At 57.2% G+C, this 25,738-nt stretch overlaps 1 protein-coding gene across 2 annotated transcripts in view; it reads left to right on the top strand.

Annotated features, from left to right (window-relative positions):
• Positions 1-710: 710 nt before the first annotated feature.
• The window catches only part of DGKZ (diacylglycerol kinase zeta), a 41,186-nt gene continuing 16,158 nt past the window's right edge, over positions 711-25,738 (top strand). The window contains exons 1-12 of one of the 2 annotated variants that reach the window (XM_061462254.1): positions 711-917; positions 20,525-20,633; positions 21,333-21,428; positions 22,199-22,276; positions 22,557-22,613; positions 22,942-23,010; positions 23,466-23,537; positions 23,839-23,955; positions 24,048-24,119; positions 24,402-24,497; positions 24,765-24,847; positions 25,168-25,228. In XM_061462254.1, coding sequence (XP_061318238.1) covers positions 739-917; positions 20,525-20,633; positions 21,333-21,428; positions 22,199-22,276; positions 22,557-22,613; positions 22,942-23,010; positions 23,466-23,537; positions 23,839-23,955; positions 24,048-24,119; positions 24,402-24,497; positions 24,765-24,847; positions 25,168-25,228 — 1,089 coding nt within the window. In that variant the 5' untranslated portion in view covers positions 711-738. Of the gene's footprint in view, positions 918-19,064; positions 19,820-20,524; positions 20,634-21,332; positions 21,429-22,198; positions 22,277-22,556; positions 22,614-22,941; positions 23,011-23,465; positions 23,538-23,838; positions 23,956-24,047; positions 24,120-24,401; positions 24,498-24,764; positions 24,848-25,167; positions 25,229-25,738 lie in introns of those variants that run through there. The other variant, XM_061462253.1, reaches the window with a different exon arrangement.

Here is a 25,738-nt window from a genome sequence, read left to right as displayed (position 1 = left end):
AGCCTGAGCTGTCAGGTTCCTCCTGCAGGCAAATCCCCGTCCCCACCAGTCCTGCTGGGGAGGGCTGGTGCTCCAGGAGGACCTGCCCTGAAGGGGGCTGCGCTGTGCTTCCAGCGGGGCTCGGTACTCCTGGGGAGCACGGGAAGGGGGCCATCACGCCCAGCCTGTTTTCCATGCACAAGAGGGCTGCCCATCGCTCCTGCCCGGCGGGGAGAGCGCTCCCGAGCTGACAGCAGCCCCGGCACCGCCGTGCGGAGCGGTCCCCGGCCCTCTGAGCCGCACGGCGCTTGGGAGACAGCGATGAGGGCGCACGCAGGCCGCTGGCCGGGCAGGGGGCCGCAGTGTCCGCCTCAGCTGCAAGGCCAGCGGAGGCTGCCGGTCCCCGGAGAGGGCGGTGGTGGCGGCGGCGGGGCTGCTGGCTCCGTCCCCCCGTCCGGGGGTGAACAATGGGAGGCGGAGGAGCAGGAGGAAGCGGGGGGAGGCTCCGCGTCTGCCGCCGGGCCCCTTCCCGAGCGCGGGGCGGACGCGGCACTTCCTGACCCGGCAGCCCCGGGGCCGGGGCCGGCCCAGGCGTCGCGAAGCGCCCCCGGCCCCGCTCCCGCTGCCCGCAAGGGGGCGCTGGCGGCCGCGGTGCGCGGCCACTTCCTGCGGCCCCGGCGGGCGGGAGCCGCGGCCGCGCCGCCCCTGTCCCCTCCCCTGGCGCGGCCCGAGCGGCGGCGCCGAGCCCCGAGCGCGGCCATGGAGGCGGCGGGGGTCCCGCCGCCCGCCGGTTCGCCCTCCTCTGCCGCCGCCGCCGCCTCTCCCACCGCCTCCACCTCCGGGGCGTCGGGCGGCGCTGAGCCCGAGCGGGGCCCGCCGCCGCTGGGCCGCCGGCACAGCAACAAGCGCTTCACCGGCCTCAAGCTCTTCGGGCGCAGGTGAGCACCGGGCGGGGCGGGCAGCGCCGCCGGCGGAGGAAGGTCAGGCCCCGGGGCAAGGGGTGGCCACGGGCGGCCGGAGCATCCTGAGCGGGGGCTGCGGAGCCGAGGGGCAGCCCCGCCGGCGGGCAGCTGTCAGCAGGCAGCCGAGACGGGCCCCCGGCTGAGCACAGCCGCCGAGGGACGCGGGACGTGGTGCAGGGACGGAGCGGGGGGGAGGTTGTGTTGTCCTCCTTTATCCGAGTTGGGAAGCATCGCCCTCGCCGTGAGCGCGCTCCTCCGTGGATAAGTTGGAGCCGCTGCTCTGGAGGATTCGTTTCCACTCGCTTAGAACCGCGTCTCTATCCCCGCACACCCCGCAGCTGGTTCCAGCTGCCGGGATCCCCGATTCCAGCTCTTGCGATCGCTGCTTCACTTCCTCCCCGCAGTCAGCCCCACTCCTTGCACTTCCCGCAGCCTGGCTGTTGGCCTCAAGGGATTTCGGGGATTCTCGGAAGCAAAGGGGTGCCCCTGGCATCCGGATCTGTGTGAACGCATTGGACAACTGAGGTCTGAAGGGACTTGTGAGGTCGCCTGGTCCACTCCAGGGCAGGGCTAGATTCGATCAAGCTGCTCATGTTGTGCTTTGAGTGTCACCAAGAGCGAGACAGATCGGGCTCCGCGGACACCTGGTCCTGTGCTTCAGCTTCCCGGGAATTCCCCCCTCCTTCCAATGCCTATTCAGTGTTTCCTTTGTTGTGGCCTGTGCTGTAGTCACTGTGCACCTCTGGGCAGTGTCTGGATCGCTTCTCTCTGTACATCCCCATCAGGTTGCCGAGCACATTAACATTTCCCCTTAACCTTCCCTTCCGCAGACCAAACCACCACCATTATCTCAGCCTGGCCTTGTATCTGATAACAAGTATCTTGGTGGCTCTGTGCTGATCTTTATAGCGCTCATCAGCATTGTTGGTGTGTGGAGGGGGTGGTGGTGGGTGGGGGGACCTGAGGCAGGATGCAGTGCTCCTGGGTGAGGAAAGGCACCAACTTCAACCTCCACAGCCAAGCCAGAGCCAGGAGCAAAGTGCTTATAAGGTCAGTTCACCATAGAGCAGTGCTCTGCTCTGGTTTCAGAGCTGGTGGCAGTGGCTGCGTGGAGCTCCTTGCAGGCTCTGCCCTGTCCCCAGTGCTGCTCTGATTCTTTCTCTGGCTCCCAGGGGTTCAGGCTGCTGTGACTGCAGTGTTTGTCAGACCCTACACCGAGGGGAAGTTCTCCATGTGTGAACAACCTTCTACAGTGTGGACATATGGGGGTGAGGCAAAGTTGGCCAAGCAGGAGGTGGCGGAGCTGGAAGGGGTGAACGCGCCTGCCATGATGGCTGGAAGTGCCCATCGGGTTGTGGATGCTGCTCTTGCCCTTCTTTCCTCCATCTCAGGATGACAAATATGGCACCCGCAGCATCAGAGTGAGAAGAGATTCTCACAGGCCTCTGTGAAGGAAGGGGCTCCCACACATGCCTATGGGAAGTGAGCTTGATGGGAAGCCAGGCAGGATAATTGGCAGCACACCACTGAATTCCTGCCCACCTGAGGTTTGGAGCAGGGGATGGTGTGAAGTACCACCTCCTGCGAGGGAGCTGCGGGGGAAGGCTTCGCTGTGCTTTCTTTTGGTGAGAAGTACAGCCCCTACATCCCAAATGCTTTCCAACAGCCACTGGTGAGGGAATGTGCATTCCCTTCCATCCTGGGCCTGGCTGGGAAGCGGGTCTAGAGGAAACTTGGGCAATGGGCAGGAGCTTGCTCACTCGCAGTGTTGAGTCTCTGGAGAGCCCAGCTTCCAGGAGAGAGGTTCATAAGGTGGACACGTGCTGCTGGGCTCTGCCTGCTGTGACACGAGGAGGCACAGCCAGGCAAGGGACAGGTCTATAACACAGCAAAGAGCCTCTCGTCCCCAGAGCACGTGGGCCCCTAGGGCATTTGAAGCAAAGAGCCCTTGAGCTCCAGCCTCGGGTGGTAGTGGTAGGTTGGTCCCTTGTGTTTTGCAAGCGGGCTTATTCCTGTACCTTGTAATTGCCTTACAGGAGGGTGGAGTAATTGGCTCCAGAGCTGCCAGAGACAAGTGCACACAATACGTGCATCCAGGCCACGGATGGGTAATTCTTTTAATTGGGCTGATAAAGAGATTGGGGTTGATCAGATAATGGGTGGTTAGGATTAAATTTCCTTCCTAGGTGCCCCGTTTCTCACAACACGTTTCACCCTTTCCAGGGGGAAACTGGGGAGGGAGTGTGAATGCTGAGAACAAATTCCCTTTCCCCTGTGCTGGCGGGGAGGGGGGGGGATGCTGCAATGGGTTTTCCCTGGGGGCTTTAAGGTCTTCAGCACATCCCCTTTAGAGGAGGTGTGCGATGGCCAGGTGCAGCAGCAGCAGCAGGGAGCACGATGGAAGCACCCTTCAGAGCGCCTGTGACTGAGTTTCTGGCTGTGGTCCCGTGTCAGGCGCGGTGCTGGAGGCTGCACGTGAGCCGGGGGGTGCCTGCACGGCCCCAGGGAAGCGCCGTGGGTGGCACGGCGTGTGGGTAAACGGCGCTCGGGAAGCGGAGCCGCGCGCCCGCCTACGTCTCTCTGCCACGTTGCTTGTCACCATCCTTCTCGCAGCTTGATGCTCACACCCGTGTGAAAGCTGGGGGAGAGGTGATGCTGGGATGGCAGCACGGCCCTCTCCATCCCCTGCCTGCCCCAGCACAGGGCTCTCGGCTGCTTGCCCCTAGTGTGGGTGCAGTAGAGGTGGGGTAAGCCCCAGGCAGCCCAGGGGAAGACCAGGTTCTGGCGAGGAGCATGAAGCTTGTGATCTGATGTTGGCAGGCACAGAGCAGCGCTTACCTCAGGACAGGCTTTTTCACAAGGTACCTTGCTGCCAGCTCGCTGTTGAGCAATCCTCCTCCGTGCATGCAGATTTCCTCTAGCTCTGAATAACTCCAGCCTCTGCTCCCCATCCTGCTTCCTGGCAATGCGTGGCATCAGTTGGGCTGAAGCCAGCGATGCTGGTGGGAGTCCCCAGTTGTCCCTGGGCTTGTTTTGCGGTGCAGGTTGGATGTGCTGGCAGAGCTGTTCCCGCTGCTGCTGTGTTTGCTCTGTGCTCTCCGCTCTGGGCTTTACCTCCCTTGAGGAGCTTGGGGACTTCTGATCTCATCAAGGGGAAAAGGAAAGCACCGGGGCAGCCGCCAGTTGGGATGGAGCAGGGAAGGATCAGAGTGGAAGGTGTCAGCTGCTCCCTGGTGTGGTCCCTTCTTGCCTCCTGCCTCTTCTCTCCAGCCCCAGGTGCCTGCTGATAGCCCCATGGCCCTCCTGAGATCAGATCAGATCAGGGGCTGCCACACGTTGGAGAAGGTGTCAGAACCTTTAATCTGTGTAGGAGCTGAAGCCTCCCTTCCAGGAAACCCTGCAATCTCCTCAAGGGGCTGGGAGGAGGGAGGATGATGAGCCTCTTCCCTTCGTCAACCAAAAGTGATGGGGAGAAAGGCAGTGCAGGGTGGGGGGGCACTGTGGGCACTGGTCTTTGTGAGAAGACAGCACTGAGAGGGGAGAGGAACAGCCATGCGTGGTGCAAGGGTGGAATTTGGGTACATGGATACTCCTGTGGGCTAACACAGATGCTCTCAGGGTGAGGCCAGCACTCTACAATGGTGGGGATGCTCTCATGGAAGGCAACCCGAGCTCTGGCCCATGGTGGGGATGCAGTGTAGGGTTTCCTTCACCCATTGCAGAGCTGTGCCCAGGTCTCCCCAGAGACTTGGCAAAGCCTCTCAATGCACCTTCCAGCTCCACTCTTGGTGGAGCTCTGGTTTCTTTTTCCCAGGTGACTGTGAGCTAAAGCTCGAGTTAGCTCTCAGCACATGTTCACTTGCTTGCTGGCTGTTGTACGTGAGTGCTGACTTTGAGATGCTGAGCTCAGGAGCAGAGCGAGGGCTGCAGGCTGGGGCTCCTTGACCCTTGGGCTCACAACACATCCCTTTTGGAAGAGGTGGGGACTGGCAGGAGGTGAATGGCTTCTGCTGAAGACTTTTGGAGGTAGGGACTCGGGTGCAGGGCTGACTCGGGGACACAGACAAGGTGTGGAAATAGAGCAAACCTGTCCTGCTGGTTCTTGAGCTGGCACCAGGTTCTGAGGGAATAAGTGGCTCTGTGATCCCGAGTCCAGCAGCTTTCCCCAGGCCAGCTCTCCAGTATTACAGACGTAATAAATACCCTGTGTTTCTGTTGCAACTCGCAGGCTCAGCAGCAGCTGCAGTCTCTCTTTGGGAACTTGGAGGCTTTATTCTCATCAGGATGTCAGGTGGAGGGCAAAGCTCTGACAAGTGATGAGGCTTCGCTGGCCAGGCCAGTGCCCAGCGGGGTTGGAGTCCTATTGTACTGCATGCATGTGTTTGACCCAGTGCTGTTCTGCTGCTTAGGGGTTGATGGCCTCACTTTGTAGTTAACTGTAAGCTCTGCTCCCACGGGAAACTCCTCCTCATCACACCAGGGACTGACTGAGAGGACATCTTCCCAGTCCCTGCCGGCCCAGACAGTAGGAGTTAATGTGCCTCCTGCCCCAGCCCTGCCTGCTGGGCAGGTTGTGCAGCCTGGGCTAGGTTGCCAGTTCCAGTTTCTACCTGTGGCCGTTGCTCCCACACCTGGGAACAGCCTTTCTGAGCTTTGCCCATCACGGCTTTCAGCCTTTCCCAGTGGTTTAAGCATCCTGCATCTCGGAGAAGCCCTGCCAAGCTTCTCAGGGACCAGTGGGAACTGGGGATGTGTCTTTGGGGGATTCAGGGATGCTGCCCAAGATGTGGTAGCAGTGGTGGGGGAGAGCCCTGCTCTGGGGGCAGACGGAGGTCTGGCATCCCACCGTCTGGCTGTGTCCCGTCCTACATGTAGGGACATGGAGCAGCCTTGGCTCTGACATATGCTGTGTCTTTGCAGACAGTCACATGTCCCACTGGCTGTCCCAGGAAGTCAGTGCCGCTAACCAAGAGCTCCTTACAGAGGGTTTCCCCTTGTTTTGGTGCAGCTCAGCTCCCACAGGAAACATGGGTGCCAGAACAGCCTGTGCCTTGCTTACACTGAGCACAGGTGTGGATGCGGAGCCAGAGAGCAGGGGAACTCCTTCCTGCCTGCTCTGCAGGGCTGGGGTGTTCCACCTCCTCTCTGGTGGGATGAGGATGGAGAGTGACAGGGCACAAGTACCTAAGACAGCTTGGAGCCTCCTCCTGTGATCCTGGCCTCCTGTAGCCTGGAATGGGAGCAGGGGGATGTGGTCGGCCACGTGCCAGCCCCTCTGTGTGAAAGTTCCCTCTGGATCAGATCATCTGTATCTCGTCCTGCCTTGCTGCCCAGCCCCAGCCAGGAGCCTCTCGAATCCAGCGTTAAGCCTCTTAGTGCCCAAGCCTGAGGTCACCACGCATGGGACGTGGCGCTTGGCACTCTGGTGGCAGGCACCCAGCAGCTGCTGCTGCTGAAATGTGATGGGGGGGATGTTTTCTGCAGGGATTTTGCAACCATCAGAGGCTGGCAGATGGCAGGATTAAGAGGCAGTGGGGCTCCTGTACTATGATTGCTGCCAAGGGCACAGTCAGAGATATCTCACTCCCTAGCACAGCTACTGGCTGGGCTATGGGTTGCACAGGGCTGGGAGATGCTCCAGCAGAGGCTGCTGGTGAGGACCCTCCTCCTGGGCTCAAACAACAGCATTACTTACCCAGTTTTCTTGTTTCAATGACAGAGGAAGTATATGTGACAGGGGGGTGTGTCAGAGGTCCCAAGAAAGGTGCTCCCCCTTTGTGCTGGGGTACCAAGACCTTTGCCTCCCAGCCCCTGGCTGGCGGTGTGTTGGGTGCCCGGGTCTCAGTGCCCACACGCAGAGGCTGGAGGGTTGGGAGCAGTGGAACTGCCCTGCCCTGACCGAACAGTGCTCCTCCGTGCAAGGCTTGGCCAGTGCCTGCATGAGTTACTTGAAATTCAAATCCATGCCTGGACCCAGCGGTCGAGGTGAGGCTGCCAGGAGGCAGCAGGAGGGAGGGAAGCAGAGCTCCCCCTGTGCCAGCCTGGCCCTGGTCCCTGAGTCATGCACCCCATGGAGGTGCAGGGCCTGGGCACCCTTAGGTTCTTGTAGCCGGATGGGTCTGGCTGGAGTTGATTATGGACTGGGCCAGGTTCGTATCCCAGAAGTGTGTTGCTTGATGTTCACTGCCTGGCTCCAAAGGAAGAAACAGCCTTGCTGACCCCAGCTCCATAGGCGTGTTGCCTGCACGGACCTCCATGTCTGACAGCAGGGATGGTGGTGCATGTGCCATTGGACACACTGGGGTCTGCAGACACCAGGGCCTTTGGGTGTGGGGTGGAGGGATGGCACCGGGGCAGCAAAGCCATGGATGGGGAGAACTGTGCTGTGTGCTGGGCAGCCAGACGTGTTTATGGGGAGGGCTTGCTGACCACTTTCTTTGTGTCCCTAGACTCCACCTGCCCCACAAAGGTGTGTTCTCCTGTCTCCCGGGCAGCCAGCCCAGCCGATGGGGATCCAGGAGGATAAAGCACCGTCCGGCGGTGTATAAGTACGTGGTATTTTCCTTGGCTTGCACAGGCTGTGCAGTCCCAGCAGCTGCCGAAGCGTTTCTGCTCAAGAGCTCCCCTTCCTCCCTCCCACGTCTCACCCCACGTCACCCTCTTGTGTCTGTACTAACCAGGCCACCAGAAGCCAGGCTGCCTGCCTGCTGCCTGCGTCACTAACTTGCTCTAGAGGGCAGCTCGCTGCTGGACTTTCATCGGCTAACACGGTGCCCCCGTTGCGCTGGTGTTTGGGGTGACGGTCACTCGAGGTCTTCCTCCTCTGTGTGCTAACCGGTGTGGGCATGAGGGCCGTAGCACCTACACCCTGTGCATGCTGAGTGCTTTGAAGACCTAAGATGACAGCGCTGGGAGGGTGGTTTAGCCAAACGGCTGAAGCAGCCTGAAGTTCAGTAGGGCTGGGGTTGACAGACATGGTGGGAAAGCAGGGCTTGGGTGGAAAAATAAGGCTTAGGAGGTAATCATACATTGCTAGGATGTAATTGCTGTGTGGAAGCCAATACCTAGGCTCTCATGGTGATGGGGGCTCATGAGTGCTCCCGAGGAGATGTGGACACAGGGTTGAGTCCCAGGCTCTGTTCCCAGGCTCCCCTGCACCATGATCTTTGTGGAGCAGCACATCCGCCTGGTCAGGATTTGGCTGCACTTGTGTGCCATACAGAGTGCCACAGTGGCAAAGCCTCACTGAGGACTGCTGCTTCCTGCCTTCTGCTGAGCGGTGTCTCTGGTATCAACCCATCTGCACAGCATCCTGGGCTTTTCAGGTTCCCCACTCGGTCTCCAGCTTGCCCAGCCTTGTAGACACAGGTCTATGTCCCAGTGTGCCTGGGAGGCCCGTGGTTGGAGGTGTTGGTGGGAAGTGGTGTGCTCTGTTAGTGCTCTGCACAGGGAGGCACATGGGTTTCAGAGAGGCCCAAAGCGCCGTGTGTTGAACACCAGAGGGCACGGTTGCTCTGCGGAGCTCCTGGGTGCTCTGTTGAGCTCTTGGGTGCTCTTGTTGTGCAGCCCCAGCCCATGCCCTGGGGCTTGCTTCCCCTGAGTGTTGTGGCATGCTGGCCTTATCTCCTCGCTACTGGTTTTGCTTTCCTTTCTTCTGCAAGGGAGGGCTTTGCAAAGCATCCTCATGGAGCTTTTTTGTGCTGCCACGGTGAAGCAGCTGGTGGCCAGTTCACTGCTGGCTTGTGTGTCCTGGTAGCACCCAGACCCACACAATGGCACCCACCCAACCTCTGCACTGGGTGCTCCAGTGATCTCCGACTGTGTGAAGTGGGAGCAGAGTGAGGGCACTCTGCACTACCAGTCTGCAGTGAAGTGTTAGCCTGTTCTGGGAAGGGAGAAAGCGGTCTGCCCTCTTCCCCTGGGATCTCCTCTCCAAAGGATGATGGAGAAAGGAGCCTGTCAGTGTGGCTGCGAAGCTGGCAGATGTGGGACTGTTAGAATGAGAGAAGAAAAGGAAGCATGTGAGGGCAGATATGCTGAAGGCATTTAGAACAAAAAGGGTGGAGGACAAAAAAAACAACTTCTCTTCCTGCCCTTCCATTTGTTGCACAGGGACAGGCTGACATTTAGCAAACCCAAGAAGTGGCAGATTTAACGTTGCTAAAAGGAGTTACTTTGATTTTGACTTGAGCTGGGCGAGAAGAAGACTTGGTAGCTCACTGCCATGAGGTAGAAAAGTGAAACCAAAGATTAGGCTTGGTATCAGTAGCAGGGTCACAGTTAAACCAACAAATGCCTTTCTCGTGGCAAGTCGGCATGTGCTTTGCTTCGTCACAGGGTCATGATAAAGGCCTGGGGCGCAGAAAGAGGAGGTGTCTTTCCTGTTTTAGCCTCATGCTGTGTGTGTGTGTGTGGGAAGATCACTGGGGACCGGGTGTCTCAGGGATGCTGAGCAGTGCCCTCCTTGCAGACACCTGCAGGGGCTGCCCCTGGTGCTGTGGTTTCAGGTGCGTGGGACCAGAGTCTTCTCCTCGCTTGGAAAGCCTTGCCCAGGGCTGCATGGGGCTGGGGAGCCTCTCAGCTTGGGGCAGAGGTTTCTGCTTGAACGCAGCAGACTCAAACCTGTGACAGCAGCACAGGGACACCAAGGTCTCCCTGGCTACCCCTCTGCCTGTGTGCATGTTTGCATGGGTGAGGGCTTAGTCACAGAGGGAAGGAGAACAGCAGCAGGAAAGTTTGCCTGGCTTGGCTTGAGGAGAGCGCTCTCGGGCTTCCCACTCCTGCTGCCTCCAGGAAAAGGGACTTGGAGAACCAGTGACCTGGTCTCTTGCTGCTCTGCTTGACCTGGAAGAGGTTTTGGGGACAGCTGGAATCCACCCTGGACATCCCTCTGGGCTGTTCCCACTTGCAGGTCTGGGTCCTGCTGGCCCAGGAGGGAGGTGGGCCAAGGCAGATGGGGCTTTGAGCACCCTGCTCTGGTGAAAGATGTCCCTGCCCATGGCAGGGGGTTAGAACTGGATGAGCTTTAAGCTTCCAATCCAAACCTTTCTGTGATTCCATGATAAGCTCCCTTGGCAGGAGATGGGGCTGGGGAGGAGCCACACATATCCCTTATGAGGTTTCTTTGCTCTGAATTGGCAGCTAGTTATAACATGATTTTAATTTCCTCTTTGATTGAACATCCTGCTCATCCCACTAAGTGGGTCTTAACAGCGATGGATTGGGGACTGTTCCTAGGGGCCCTTCTGTGGCCTCTCCTCCTCCTGTGGCTATGGCCTGCACCATGGCTGCCCTGGTGAGAACACCAGGACCTGCTCAGCTCCTAGTGGCAGCTGGCCCTTTCCTGGCACTGGGAAGGGAAATCCGAAGGACACACAGGGGGCAGAGCACTCCATCCTTCAGCAGCTGCTGGGTCTGAGGGAGGGCTGAGCAGGGGTGAACATCTCCTGCCTGCCCTGAGCAGATATCTCCACCTCTTCCCCTCTGGTGCTGTGAGAAAGGAGCTGAACCCAGTGCAGCACCTTGGGCTGTGGAGAGGTTTGCTCATGTGTCCTCACCCATCTCAGCTCCTGCTGCTTTGCAAAGGCCACTCGCTCCTGTCGTGACAGAGGTGGTGGTGGCAGTGGTAGCTCAGCCTTTGGGCTTCTGGTTAATGGTTTCCTGTGAACCACTTTCAGATACCCATCGAGAAAGGCAGCTTGGCTGCCTTTGCTTTCACTGTGCTGACAGACACCTCCCTGATGCTTTGTTGTCATTTTACTGCGGTCTATCCCCGTACCCCAGGGAGCACTGAACATGGTCCACACATGCTCCTACACAGAGAGGAGAATTGCTCCCTGTCTGACTTTAACCATGACATGCAGGCAAGGGGAAGGGGCAGGCAGGAGGAGGCAGGGTGTGAAAGGACGAGGTCTCGGCTGCGGCTGCCTGCACTGACTCACTGCAGCCATGTGCTTGGCTATGGCTCCCATTGCTGGGTCGATGACCAAAATAACAACCGCTGGTGACTCAGGCCATGCAGGCACCCTGGAGTGAGCTGGCCTTCAGTGTGACCGCCCCTCCACTCTCTGCAAAGGCCAAAGTGGACGTCGGTTTTGTGGCCCCAAAGGGGAGCTTGGGCTGTGTTTGGCCAGGAGCAGGTCCCTGGTGATGCCTGGGGGACACAGATAGCTGTGGAGCATGACAGGGAACTCCCCAGCTTGGCTCTGAGAAATCCCACGAGGGGCTCTCATGCAGCAACAAGGGGAGGTAAACAGCTCCTGAGATGTCTGTGGAGCTGGCCCGGACCAGGCACAGGAGTAAATGACCTCCTGTGCATGGACACAGGCTCTCCATGGCAGGTAGCTTGGCTTTTCCACACAAACCCCTTTATCGACGTCCCAAGGAAGCAGGAGAGAATCCCCTCCTCGGCGTGTTCCTCCCCTCATCTCTTGCTGCTCCGAGAGAAGCACAGCGGCATCCCTGCATGCTCGGAGAGCGGCTGTGTGCTGGGGGGACCCCTCTCTTGCTGTGTCCCCTCCGATGCGTGCGCTCCGGCCGGGGGCCCGGCGGGCTCGGGCTGTTGGGAGCGGAAGCGCTGTGGGTTGGTTACAGAGCGCTGTCGGGGCGGGCAGCGGGCAGGAGGCGGAGGGAGAAGCCGAGCGCTCGCTCTCCCAAACTAGGACTTGGCTGGGGAGGGCTGGCCCGGCGCTCCGCGGCCATCGCCACCGCTCGCACCTGCAGGGACCCCGCGCCCGTCCGGACCAGGTCACGGGGCTTTGCCCCACGCTCTCCCCTTCTCTCCTCTTCCTCCTCGTCCTGTGTGTTTGCTGCTTCTGCCTGTGCCGGGTTTGGGGGGGGGGGGGGGGGGGGGGAAGCCAGCCCTTAGTTTGTGGGAACGGTCTGAGCAGGTCCCATCTCGGTGGGGAAAGGCAGGGGGAAGCAGAGCCCAGGGTCAGCCTCAAGGCGCTCAACCTTGTTCCTGCTGAGCGGGGTTTGGGGTTCGCTGCCGGGGCTGGAGTGTGCGCACGGGGCTCTGAGCTATCCCCAGGGGTGAGGGAGGGGCTTTGTGGCCCTCACACTCAGTGGTGCTTGGCCTTGGCTTCCCTGCGGTTTCCCTGCCAGAGGGGCATTTCCAGATGCTTGTGACAGCACTGGACCCCCATGGGGGTGGCATCAGAAAACGTGCAGGTGACAGAGGACAGGGGCATGGGGAGCCAGCCTGTGTCTCGCTGTGACTTCCAGGCCCTGTCGGCTTTGCACTGGGATAGTTTAGGGCAGCAGGACAGACCTGGGGGCTCCTGGCATCTCCCCTGGTGCTGGTGCCAGCTGAGGTTCCCTGCTTCTGCAGTGGGATGCCCTTCCCAATCCCTGCAGTGGCCTGGAGGGAGGCACATGCTGGAGGGAGGCACACAGCTCCCATCTTTCCATTATCAGTGCCTGTTACTGAGCACCTGAGACTCTTGGCTTTGCTTTGGGAGGTGCCAAGACTTCCTAGCCCTGGGAATTGCTGCCTGTGCTCTGCATCTGCCACGCTGGAGCTTTATCTTTACACCAGGTTCATCACCTCCCCCCGGGGCTGCTGCCCTGGGCAGATGCTGTGGGTTGCCCTGCCTGGGGCAGCACTGTGCCTGGATGTCATCCGTGCACCAGGATGTTGTCCCTGTGTGCTGGGGCTGCTTGGGGAGTTTGGATCACACAGCTGGGCTGTGGGACTGGCCTCCCTTTAAATAGCACGTCCCTTGCATCTCCAGGAGGCACAGAGCTGTGTGTACTGAAGGAGGGGACCAGCCCTGGGGAGAACAGTGGGAATCAGCTAAAGAAAGCACAGCCTGGGTCCCCAAACTACTGGGGCACCCTGCCAAGCCTCCCACCGCTTTGCTTTGTGCGTGTTGCTTTATAAAGGGAGCTCAGAAAGAGAAGAAACACTCAAAGTCCCTCCCAGCCTGCACTGCTGGTGCTGATAGGACTGAAATAGAAACTGCATGGCTGGCCTCTCCCCCGACCCCTGCTCTGCCTCTGCCCCAGCACTGATGGTGGTGGCTCACCCTCTGCGTTTCATCCCCAATTAACTCACTGCCCGGGGCCATCAGTCTTGCTGTTTGGCTCCCCTGCCAAACACAGCAAAAGATTGTTTAAGTCAGTGCTGTCGGGTTTCTTGATAACCAGGAGGCAGATTATTTAGTGTAGTGGCAAGTAAACTTCATAATGTTATGATGGTGGAAAGTTGTCAAGGGATATGAACGCCCCGAGTCAGCCCAGGCGCCTCCAAGGAGATGACTTCTGTTTAAATTAAGACAAAACACTGTCTTCCACGGATTTTGGGAAGGAAATCACATTGCTGTAATGGGAACATTACTCTGAGCCTTAGGGCTGGGAAACTCTTGACTTTATGAAGTGTAAGTGGAGGGTCTGAGCTAGTCTGGCAGATGTGCCTTAAAGCTCATCTCAGGTCTGTCCTGTGAAGGCAATGATGGGGAGGCAGCATCAGGGCAGCCTACAGACCCTGGGGAGAAGTAGGATGGAGCTGCCACCAGCAGGATGTCAGAGTTATGCTAGGAACTGTAGGAAAAGTCTCAGGCCCTTCTGCTCCCAGCCCCTGCTCTTCTCATAAACCCAGCTTGAGAGCGTTTTCTTGTGAAGGGCCAGGCATGAGTGTGGAATGGTTGATCCTTTGTCTTGGTTGAGGCAGGGCCAGGCAAGTAGGGACCATGCTCAGGTCGCTGTGTGGCCTTGGGCAGTTCTGTCCATCTGTCTTTTCCCTTTGGAGAAGCTTCCCATGGGAAGCTGCAAAGCTGTGGTGTTGCAAGGCAGCTGGTTCCTGCTGCTGCATCCATCCCCATGCTTTGCTCATTCAAAGAAGGCAGCTTAGGGGCTGCATCACCTCTATGTGGCATCCCCAGCTCCCAGACTGCCCAGAAAATGGTGTGTGGTTAAAGTTAGTGGCTGTGTCCCATCCCTGGTGTGGGCTGTGTGGTGACTTGCCCTGGGTACCAGCAGTCCCAAGTGATGCTGAAGTGGTGATGCTGAGCTGTCGCTGCCAGCTGGGGTGTGCCCTGATATTCCTGTGCCCTGAAATAAACCCCAGGGGTGAGTTTTGCTTCTGGCTATCTTGTGTGGGTATTCCATTACCGTTTCCTGCCTGGGATGTGTCAGGGTATTTGCATCGCCATGCCATGGAACAGAGGTGTGTATGTGTGGGAGCAGGAGGTTGCGAGTTGTGCTCTTCTGCCCTGTGCAAGATACGGATAGAGTCCAGACTGATGTACCTGGAGGTCCCTTGGGAGGCAATGCAGTCCGGGAACCTCCAGGTTGGTCAACCAAAGTGCCCAGTCACACTGACAGGCTTCTGAGCAAGTTAGCAGAGCCCTTTGATGTTGCCAGGGGTACTTTGCTCTCATTGTCCATGCCCAGTGGCCCTGTCAGGGGCCTCTACACAGCTCTCTGCAGAGGGGGATGCTGGGGCTGTATGTGCGGAAGCCACAGGGCTGAGAGGACGTCCTCTATAGCTGCTTGTGTGTGCCCACCAGGCAGTTTTGAAGCCTTTGCCTTGCTTTCTCACTAGGAGGGAAGTCTGAAGTGCTCTGGTTCAACCCCAGGGCTCACTGAGATAGGTGAGGATCTGTTTCCCTCTGAGTGCCCTGCAAGGACCAGAAACTGCCTTCTGCAGCCTTAAAGTTGCAGCAGAAGTCTGCTCTGCGGTATGAGGGTGACAGCACAACTGAGGATGCCCTTGGCCACGGTTTGCCCTGGGAATGGCATGCTCTTGCAGCTTGGGAGCTTGGGAATGAGGTGCTGTGGCACGTGTAGGAGGTGGCACTTGTTGCAATAGATCAAATGAATGAATCCTAAAATAGAGGGTGAGCACAGTCTGTAGATCACCCCTTGCGATGCTTTGAAAGGTGGTTTGGTCACGGCCTCTCTACCTTTATGCTGGGGGGAGCTGCATGTCCTTGTTCATGCTGGACCCAGCACAGGGGAGCTCCTGAGTCTCTTCTATTTGTGTAATGTAGGAGAGATTACAGCTGGAATGGAAACTTTGGGTAGAAACAAACTGCGCAGCTTGGAAACTTGCTGATCACTGCTCACCTCACTGCAGCCAAAGCCCTGAGGGCTGCAGCACATCTTGCCCAGCATGCTCCCTTCCCCATCTGGCATGGGGACTTCCTCAGCACCTCCTCTGTGCTGGTTGCTCTTGTGGTGCATCAGAGAGGGCTGGCTGAGGAGCCTGAGGGAGAGGAATTGGTCGGTGACTGATGCCTGGGAGCGGGATGGGGGAGCGGATACAGGATTTCAGCAGGGATGGTGTGGGTATAGCAATGTACATGAGAAGCTTGAGTATCAGAGCACTGAAAGGAGCAGGAAGGGGGCTGTGAGCTTGTGATGGAATCCAACACTGAAGGCAAGTGGTGGTGTGTCAGCAAGGAGGGGATGAGGCGCAGCTCCCTGGATGGGTGCCCGGGCCCTTGTCCCTCGGTCCCTCTGGTGTCCTGGCAGGGAGGAGACAGACAGCAGAAGCCCAGGAGATCTTTGTGTCACGGAGGGGTGGCTATTAATAACACTTGCACTTTCCCTGAGATCGAGCTGTGGAAGCCAAGCGTCCTTGCCAGGAGAAGACAGTGTGTAAACTGAAACGGGCTTCTGCTTGCGTGCTGCCAGCTCCAGTGCCACAGCATCTCCCCATTGCCTGCAGCAAGCCAGGATGCAGGAACGCAGCCAGGTGCCATCAGGATGAGCGCTCGTCATGGAGCAAGGCGAAACTCTTGGACTTGTTCCCCTTGCTGTAGCCATGTGGTTGGAAAAATGCTTTCCAGTCGACTAACGGGAGGTTTGCTGAAAGGTCAGGAGAAGCTGAATGTGTTTCTCAGGTTGACTTACGTAGGGCCCAAGCTTGCGTGTTGTGCTGCTGGGGGTGTCCTCTACTAGCATCCTCTTGCCATCCCTGGTGCCAGGAGAGAGGATGCTAGATTTGGCACTGAAAGCAACCTGGGATCTCTCTTCTTCTGGGGTCTGGCAGGAATAAATCAGGCTGCTGGAGGGGCAGAGGGAATAATAACATAGAGGAAGGGCTGAGCAGGCATATGGCACAGGCAGCATCCCTCTACATGTCTAAAGGGCACATAGGGCCTATTCAGTCTGGTAAAGGAAGTTTGTTTGAGACTAGGGAAGCAAAGCAGAATAATGGAGCTGAATGTCAAGAAGCTCCTCCTGACATGGGCAGAGCCTGGGCCCTGCGGGACAATGTACGTTTAGCCCTAGGAGTCACCCTGTCTGGTTTTGGAGCTCCCAACACTGCAGGAGGGATGCTGCTATTTGTCTCGATGGCAGGGTCTCCACATCAGTCAGTCCATGAGCTGTGCGCACTGAAGTTACACGATGCAAGTTTTTCCTCTTCGATGCCTGCTTGTCTTTCCAGGGGCATTTACCTCCTGCCACCGAGGTTAGCTCTGCCCTCAGAGTAAGAGGTAGCAGCTTGCTCTGAGTGCTCAGGGAGCTTCCCGCAGCAGCCCCTTCCTCCTCCAGCTCTTGAGCACAGCACTGCTGCCTGCCTATGGTCTGGAGCATGTTCCTGCTTCAGCAGCTTCTGTCCATTGATGTGAGGCAGGGAGACTGAGGATCTTGAGGGGTCTGGTGAGAGATAAATCACCTCCCAAGAGCTCTGATTGCAGATCACGAGCAGACCAGAGCTACTCCTCATTCACAGGAGATTGAAATGATAGTGCATAGCTGCTTGTAAGTAGAGCTGATATCCTCGTGCATGCAGCAGTACTTCCTTTCCCTGCCACCCTCCAGATGCCAGGCTGCCTCCATCCAGCCTCCTTACCCAACTGAGCTGAGTGATGCCATCTGAAGAGCAGCCATGGATGATGGCTCTTCTTCATCTTATCTCAGTGACAAACAGTGGGGATCCCAGAGATGTGCTGGCATTAGTCTAGGGGCTTCCAGGGATTAGCTCCTCTCAGGCTCCTCTCCACCCAGTACCTGGTTCCCTGGCTGTTTTGCATGCAGCCCTGCTGATACAAATCAACCCTGGGCACCCCCAGCAGTCTGTCCATCTGCTCCACCAGCAGCAGCTCTCAGCACCTGCAGTGCACCCTTTGGAGCTCAGATTGGAAGTAAGTTGTGAGAGATTAGGATATCTTCACCCATCATATCTGAGCTGTCATGTGCTGCTGTCAGATGGGTTGCCTCATAATAACCTTAAAGACTGGTGGCCAGAGTGTGAGCCCATGTGTCACTTGCAGACAACCCTGAAGATAAAAAGGGCCTTGATCAGCAAGTACTCAAAACATAAATGTCAAGCTGTTCTAGCAGATTTCTTCACAAGACTGTGGTGCAAAAAGGAAGGAAGCTGTGTTGAGAGATCTTCCTGCCATGGCAGCAGCTCAGCAAGCAGCTTCATGCTAGTGGAATATGTGGGGCAGGAGGGAGCATCTGTTCAGCTCATTTGGGATGTAGTCGGACAGTACATCTCCCCCGGCAGCTAAAGCTGGCCAGAAAGGGTCTGCTGCAGTGTGCCATACCCAGGCAATGTTCTCTCTTGGGTTTTTAACGTATTTTATTTGTTCAGACAATTTCAAACACCTTTTGGTGATGATGCAATTTACTGGGCATCACCCTGCAGGTAATGGGGAGAAGGAGCAGGAATGGAGCGCTGCAGTGTTGGGGATAGGCTGGAAGCAGAGTGAACAGCAAAATGTGTCCTCTGCAAAGCTGCATGGGCTTCAATGGGGTTATAGATAACCTGCTGGTGACCAAGGACCTGCAGTGCTGCTGTGCTGAGACTGGAGAAACCCCTCTGACAAGGTGGCACTTCGGTTTTGCGTTCAGTTCAAGCAGGTTTTAGCTGCTCTGGAGGGCGTTGCTGTCCTTCCTTCCCTCCTTGGCCTATGTTACTGAGTACAGGCTTGGCAATGAGACTGTAGAAACTAAAGAGCTGGCTTCCTTGCCTACCAGGCTGGAGGAGAGCAAACCAAGCCTGGCCTTTTCCAAAAATACAAGCTCAGCTTTGTAGTCATCTAAAAGTCATCTTAAAAAGTCATCTAAAAGTCATCTAAAAAGCCCAGTGGGTTGTTTGTCCTACAATCACTAAGTGAAAGCTCCAAATGGTCGTCCAGAAAATAACACACGTCCCATCTTACATGCAGTTCCCAAAGGAAAAGGGAAGCTTTGCCAAATTTTCCTGTTTGTGTGGTCCCCAGGGCAGTGGAGGTTTGGGTCAGGGTGTTATTCTGAAGGTCCTCTGGTATTGCTGCAAGCAAATGTGTATAAGAGCATGAGGAAGGTAGAAGCAAGTGGAAGAGATAACAATCTTAGTGTGATGATGAGCAGCATGCCCGTACCCTCATGATGGGTAGAGAAGCCATTGTTGAGAGTGGTGGTGGTGGCTTGTGTGTGCCTGCAGGCTGCCATGAGCCAGTTCCTTGCCTTGGGAGCAACTGAAGAGCCAGAAGTTTGCTTCTACCAAACTGTGGGTCTTGGTGGGGTGTTTTTTGAGTAAATCCTCTCTGTTTAGTGGCTGTAGAGAGGTGGTGGCTGGAGGGTGGGAATTGAAGCACTGGAGCGAGCCAGATTCAGCCTCTTCCAGTCCAGTTTTGCATGCTGAGCTGCCAGTGCTGAAACTGCTACAGCACCATCCACTTTGTGGCCTGGGGCTTTCCATGGGCTGCTGCAATGTCCAGGCTGCCTGTCAAGCTTTGAGGGCTGGGCAGGGGAAGCTCGAGAGCCCCAGTAAAGCTCTTTCATCAGGAGGGGGAAGTTTTGCACAGGACACATGGGATGATTTTCCACCACGCTACTCCATCTCGCCCAGCTAACTCCTACCAAGTCTGCCTGTCCTGCTTTTACTTTACTTTCCTGCTCTTTTGGTTTTCTTCACTGGGATTCACAAGAGCTTAGTTTCAATTTGCTGCAAATTTGATGGGTCTGGTGTTTAGCCAGAGCGGTTCCCATTGGAAAACTAGGTGGACCAGCACCAGGAGTGATGCCAGGGCTGCCTCTGTGCCTTGGGATGCAGATCTCATCCCACAGCAAGGGATGCAGTGTCCCAGCCATGTCCCCCACTCCTGCCTTCTGTCTCCATCCATCCCCCCGCCTGCGGACTCCCATGGGAGCCTATTTAATTCCCGGTCTCTGTGTCAACAGCCAAGTGCGGGTGCGATGGAGACCTTTTTCAGGCGGCACTTCGGTGGGAAGGGGCTGCGCCGTGCCAGCGCGGTGGCCGTGCCCACGGGCAAAGCCCGGCGGCGTTCCCAAGCCGGGCTGCCCTCATCCTCGCTGGCCCAGCGCCGCCGCGGCTCCGGAGCCCCACTGCCAGCCCTGTCCTGCCTGGGCCAGCCCCGCAGCCGCCGCCGCCGCTCCAGCACCACGCCGCCCTGCCTCAGCCCGCGCTTTGCCGTGCAGACCAAGCACGGCGGCTGTGCGCGAGCCGTCGATGCCCATCTGATGGGTCCCTCCGTCCTGCTGGCCAGCCTCATCCCCCCTGGAGGGGAAGGGATGCCCTGCGCTGACACGTCCGAGTCTCTGGAAGATGATGCCGAGCGGTGCCGGCAGGAGCGGTGCGCCGAGGAGAGCTGGCTGGCCATGCTGCCCCGGCTGCGGCCGCTGCAGGCTGCGCTGCTGTCGCGGGGCCCCCGCTGCCTGCGGCGCGCGTCCTCGCACCGCCTGCCCGCCGAGGTCAGCCACGGCCGCGCTGCTCACGGCTTGCCGGGCCGCTACCGCCGCCTCAGCCAGCGCCGCCGCTCCAGCGATGCTGCCCGGCCCGGGCTGCTGCCCTCGGGGCACCCGCGGCCGCTGGCCCAGCGCTGCATGGGGGCAGATGGAGCCGGGTGCTCCTCTGAGTGCTTGGGACTGGAGCCTCCGTGCCGTGCTGCCTTGGATAGCTGGAGCCCCCGGCTGCTGTATGTATGGCGATGCCGCGGGAGGGGCCAGCCGGGTGTACCCAGGCTTGGTGGGAAAGGAGGGAGCGGGGTCTGTTCCACTGGCCCTGACTGCCATTGGTGGCTTGCGGTGCTGCTCACATCCCCTGAGCATCTCCCGCTTAGGCCAGCGCTGCCTCTGATGCTCTCAGTGCAACCCCAGGGCTGCAGGGTGCCCTCTTCTGCCAGCCTGGGGAGAGAGGGAGGTGGCAGGCCTGGCTGTGGGCTGGAGATGCGGACCTGCACACAGGGGAGCAGCTCGCTAGCCCCGAACCACTGCTTTTTATCTGTCTGGTTGTGCTTGTCCCTGAAAATGGCCCAGGCTCTGGAATGTATTGGAATGGGAGAGCTGCGGGGAGCCTTCCAGGGCAAGGGCTGTGGGTTGTCCCCATCACAGCTTGGTGGAGCATCCCAGGCTGTTTTGCAATGGACCTGTCACCCCTGAAGGCTTTGACTGAGCTGGCCTAGACTGCGCCTCTTGCTGGGTGCAAGGTGCTGAGCTATCAGCAACACAGACAGCACCTCTTCATCCCACAGGAGCGGGTGCTCCTCAGCCAGCGGTGCTGGAAGTTCATTTCCAGACGCTTGGTCCTGAGGATGCTTTTCTGCTGCATCCTAGAAGCAGGTTGTGCTTTGCACATGTTTCTCCTCCCCTGATCTAATAGCCAGCCCTCCTGTGTCTTCCAGGAAAGCTATTGCCAAGTCCAGCCTCCAGCACATGGTAGCCCAGCCCAACCCTGCCCTAGCCCTGAGGAGTGACTCGGAGAGGCAGATACGCAGCACTGTGGACTGGAGCGTAAGTTGTAGTGTATTTTGCTTGGCATTACATGGAATAGGCTCCCAGCCAAGAAGCAGCAGGCTCTTCCCAGGATGAGGGTTCCCAGGTGACTTTGACTTTGACACATTTATGGCCTCTGCCATTGCCACCAGCTTGTGCCAGCATCTGTGCTGCTGGCAGCATCCTGCAGTGCTGCAGAGAGGCTGTGCAGGCACATGTAGTTCCTGGGAGGGTGGCAAAGCTACTCCCCTGAGAGCTCTTCTGCTCCTGGCAGCCGAGATATTGTGGTGGTTGGGGCCAAGCAACAGGAGCAAGCCCCTGCTCCTTCACCTTCAAAGTCCAGCAGACTTTAAACTACACTCTCAGGTCATAGAACAGAAGTTGTTTCAGGAGTCCCCTGCATGGCATTCACCCCAGTGCCTCCTCTCAGGGGGTGATGGAAGCAGCCCCCCTGTGCAGGACGCTGTGGGTTTTGGAGCTGGTTTTCTTGGGTCCTTGTTTACAGCAAGTGGGACACAGCAGCAGCTTCATGAGGTTTCCTTTATCCAGATGTTGGCCTTGGTTGTTCTGTATATCTTGTCTCCTGGTCTACACCAAGCTCCAGCCTCCCACCCCCCAGCATTGTCCAGTGTCTTGTCCTTCACACAAAGCATTTTAGGGGTTTGGATGTGCATCTGGGGGTGCTCTCAAATAAACATGTTGTCTTGTGCCTTTCAGGAGACTGCAGTCTATGGGGAGCACATCTGGTTTGAGACCAATGTCTCTGGGGACTTTTGCTATGTTGGGGAGCAGAACTGTATGGCAAAGCTGCTGGTGAGTGGCCACACACCTCCCTGGCAAGGACCCCAGATGTGGGTTCTGCTGCTGCCAGGCAGAGAGGCCATGAAAGCCTCTGCTGGGGAACATGTTGGGGGCTCCAAGGTGAGGAATGTGTCCCTCCTGCCCTCGTGTGCTGGAGGGCTTTGACCTCTATTTCTGCCAGTGCTGCTGCTCAGTTTGCAATGAGAACCCACCACAGGGCTGCCACTCACCCAGAGGTGGTATGATAATATTCCAGGGAGAGGCTGTTGGGATCCCATACCCTTAAAGGGACAATCTGAATCCAAAACCTTTCAATAGAGGAGAAGACTGAGCACTGGAGCCCCAGGCCTGCTGCCTCCTGACCCTGCAGGCAGCACTGATCTTACGGGGTTGTTGCAGTCCTCCCTCCCAGCTTGCAGGCTCAGTCCTGCTTGTGGTATGGGATACAGAGCCCTGATGCCATCCTGTGCCTTACTGTGGGAGCTCTGCAGGTGCCTCCCAGACCAGCTTCCATGGTGCTCTTTGGCAGTGTCAGAAGAGGCCAAGGACTGCAGAACAAGACAGCAGGAGACCACCTCCCTGCTCTGCCCCAGAGCTGAGAGCATCTGCTCTGTGCATATGCTTAGATCCCTTCATTTGCAAGAAGTCTAGTTTGTGTCTACTGCAGGACTTGTTCTGCATCCTGAGATATACAAAGGAGGTGTGATGGGAGGCTGAGCTTGCTGGCCTCTGAACACTGCTATTCACATGCATGTTTTTCCTCCTCTTTTCTCCTCCTCCAGCAAAAACCTCTCTCCAGGCGTAAGTGTGCAGCCTGCAAGATTGTAGTGCATACACCCTGCATTGAGCAGCTGGAGAAAGTGAGTAAAGCCTGTTAAGCCCTCTCTGGCTTACAAAGCTGTAACAGCCTTTCCTTGGGCAGCCTTTCCTCTTGGGTAATGAAATACAGTATCAAAAGGAGCATCGTCGCTAGATTTGGGTCCTCAAGCCCTGTTTTGCTCAGTAACAGAGAGATGTGAAGGGTTTCACAGCAAGCACCAAGTATCTCCAGAGGCTCCGGGCGTGCTCTGGTAAACTCCAGTAGGTTTCCTTTGGGTCTGATGGTCTTACTGATACCTCTTATGTGTGTTCAATCTACAGATAAATTTTCGCTGCAAACCTTCCTTCAGGGAGTCAGGATCCCGGAATGTAAGGGAGGTAAGATATGCCTTGGATGCTGCCTATACCTGCCTCCCTTTCCAGTGTGCTCACTCTCCACTGGCTTTGTTTTGTGGGATTCTCAGTCTTCAGTTTCCTCCCCCTCTTGTTTTTTCTGGCTTTAGTTCCTTCTTTGAGCGCCTTAATTTGGCCTCTTGCTCCCTCATTCTTCTCCCAGAGGGCTGGTGCTGTTGCCTGTGAGCAGTGGGCTTGCTGCAAGAGTAGAGCTCCTGGTTGGCCTGGTTCTGTTCCTCCTGCCTGTTCCCACATCCCCTCACGCGCTGGACCTTTCATTCCATTATTTTTCCTTTCTTTCTTTCCCCTTTAGCCCATTGTTGTCCGGCATCACTGGGTACACCGGAGGCGGCAGGAAGGGAAATGCCGGCAGTGTGGCAAGGTGAGAGGGTACCTTCTTGTTGCTTTGGCTTTCTTTCTCAGCCTGAGGGAAAGCGAAGGTCAAACCAGGGACAAGAACAGGATGGGGGACCAGGGGCATCCCACCAGTCCTGTTTGGCAGCAGTAGCCTACAGCAAAACCAACACATGTGCCCTGTTTTGTACACTGAAGCACTACATAAGTACTTCCCACATAAAGATTTTCCCCTGGGACAAGTCAGTCCTGGAGAGGCCTGTCTTCCTTACATGCTTTCCTTGAGCAATAGGGACACCCCTGCAGAGCTCACTGGCCTCCCTGGTGCCATAGTGGTGGTTGGGGCTATCTGACAGGGACACAGAGGGCTCCAGCTGCAGGCACGTTGTCTTTGTTAACATCTCCCTTGGTGGTGGGAAAGTCCTGCTGGGTGGTAGAGAGCTGGGAGGGAATTCTCTAAGCCTCTTACCCTTTTCTCTACAGGGTTTCCAGCAGAAGTTTGCCTTCCACAGTAAAGAGATTGTAGCCATCAGCTGTTCCTGGTGCAAGCAAGCGGTGAGCGAAGCCCCCATTGAATGCCTTAACCAGCCTGTTCTGCACCTCATGATGTCTGCTTTCTGCTGGGACTCCCCAGGCTGCTTCTCTGCAACCTTCCCTTAACAGCTCCTCTTACTGGGAGAGGCTGTGCTGTGGTAGCTGTGAGATTCTATGAGAAACTTCCTCTTCATTGCTTTCCCGTTACAAAATTCCTGCATGGTTTCCTCCAGCACTCCCTGCACTGGCATGGAGGAGCTGGGAGGGGGAGACGGTGGCTGTCCCCATGGTGGCTGAGTTTTCTGTCTGTCTTCTTCCCCAGTATCACAGCAAAGTCTCCTGCTTCATGCTGCAACACATCGAAGAGCCCTGCTCACTGGGAGCTCACGCTGCTGTCGTTGTTCCTCCCACCTGGATCCTGCGGGTCCGGCGGCCCCAGGTAAGGCACCTCAACTCCTGTGGCTCTTTCACAGCTCCTGCTTGCCCAGCAGCTCCTCACAGGACTTGGGGGTTTGTTTTGCTTCTCTCCAGAATCCACTGAAGTCAAGTAAGAAGAAGAAGAGGACATCGTTCAAGCGGAAATCCAGCAAAAAGGGGGCTGAGGTAAGAGATGAGAGGACAGGGAATGACCTTGTCTTGGAAGCATGGAGGGGGAGGACAGTAAGGAGCAGAACTGGGAAACAAGGGGCTTTGCTGTGTCTGAGCTGAGGTTAAGGAGGTTGAGGTGGAGGGAGGGTGCCTGCTGGCAGGGCAGATCCTAGCTATAGGCTGATGGCGTGGCTGGGATGTCTTCCTCCCACTCCTGATCTGTGCAGCGCTAGGGCTCAGCTCAGGTGGAAGTTTGTGTTTCCCTGTTTGTTGAAGGACCTGCAGTGTTTCTTGCAGGAAGGGAGGTGGAAACCCTTTGTCATCAAGCCCATGCCAGCTCCTCTCATGAAGCCCTTGCTGGTGTTTGTGAACCCCAAGAGCGGTGGCAATCAGGTATGGCCATGTGTCCTGCATCTCCCTGAGAAGGAAGCTCTGTGAGGGCATTGCCATTTGGCTGCTGAGGTCTCGCCATAGCTTTGGTGATGTCTCAGCTGCAGAAGAGGCAAGGCAACTGCCACAGTGCCAGTTTGCTGCCTGGCAGTGCCCACCTAGGCCAGGCTTTGCCTGAATCCCCTGAGAACAGCATTGTCTTGGCCTTTCCCCTTCTTCTGCCACCCGCTGGGAGCTCCCTGTTACCTGAAGTCTTTCCTCTCCCCACAGGGAGCCAAGATCATCCAGTCCTTCATGTGGTATCTCAACCCACGGCAAGTTTTTGACCTCAGCCAGGGTGGACCCAAGGAGGCGTGAGTACTGATGGGGCAGCACTCTTCTGTCCCCCATCCCTGCCCCAGAGATTCTTCCCCAGAGCTCTTCCCATGGTTGGTGGAAACGTGATGCTCCTTAGCTCCCTTGTGCAGAGACCTCCACCAAGTTCATGCTTTGAGAGGCATCTCTAGGATACCCTGTGATCAGCCAGTGTTTCCTGATGGAGGGCTGGTCTAATCTGTGAACTGCTGTGGCGGTGGGGAGGGAGACACACACATGGCATGAATGCAGGGTGGGCAGGGACCCCCTGTAACGCCTTCAATGCCTCTTCCCTCCTCACCCTCCCTGTTCCCTGCAGGCTGGAGCTGTACCGCAAGGTCCACAACCTCCGGATCCTGGCATGTGGGGGAGATGGCACAGTGAGTCCCCCAGCCCCTCTGTACCTTTCCAGTGCCAGCAGCAGCCCTCCTCACTGTAATCCAGTGTCCATGGTGGTGCCAGCTGGTGCCACTGGATACTGTGGGTCCCCCATGCATGGCTTCAGGGAGTGCTAGTCTGTAGCATGTCTGGACTTACAGCCCTTTTAAGAATCATGGAGTCATAGAATGGTTTGGGTTGGAAAGGACCTTAAGTTCATCCAGTTCCATCCCCCCTGCTATGGGCAGGGACACCTTTCATTAGACCAGGTTCCTCCAAGCCCTGTCCAATCTGGCCTTGAATACTGCCAGGGATGGAGCATTCACAGCTTCCTCGGGCAGCCTGTTCCAGTGCCTCACCACCCTTGCAGTAAAGAACTTCTTCCTTATATCCAGCTTAAATCTTTCTTGATTAAGTTTGAACCCATTACCCCTTGTCCTATCATTACAGTCCCTGTTGAAGAGTCCCTCTCCAGCATCCTTGTAGGCCCCCTTCAGATACTGGAAGCTGCT

The sequence above is a fragment of the Pezoporus flaviventris genome, unplaced genomic scaffold (assembly GCF_033815535.1).
Source record: "Pezoporus flaviventris isolate CSIRO_AGI_PZ_B2104156 unplaced genomic scaffold, CSIRO_AGI_Pfla_v1 ptg000035l, whole genome shotgun sequence".
Taxonomy (NCBI): Eukaryota; Metazoa; Chordata; class Aves; order Psittaciformes; family Psittacidae; genus Pezoporus; species Pezoporus flaviventris.
This window is presented reverse-complemented; position numbering and strand designations above follow the sequence as displayed.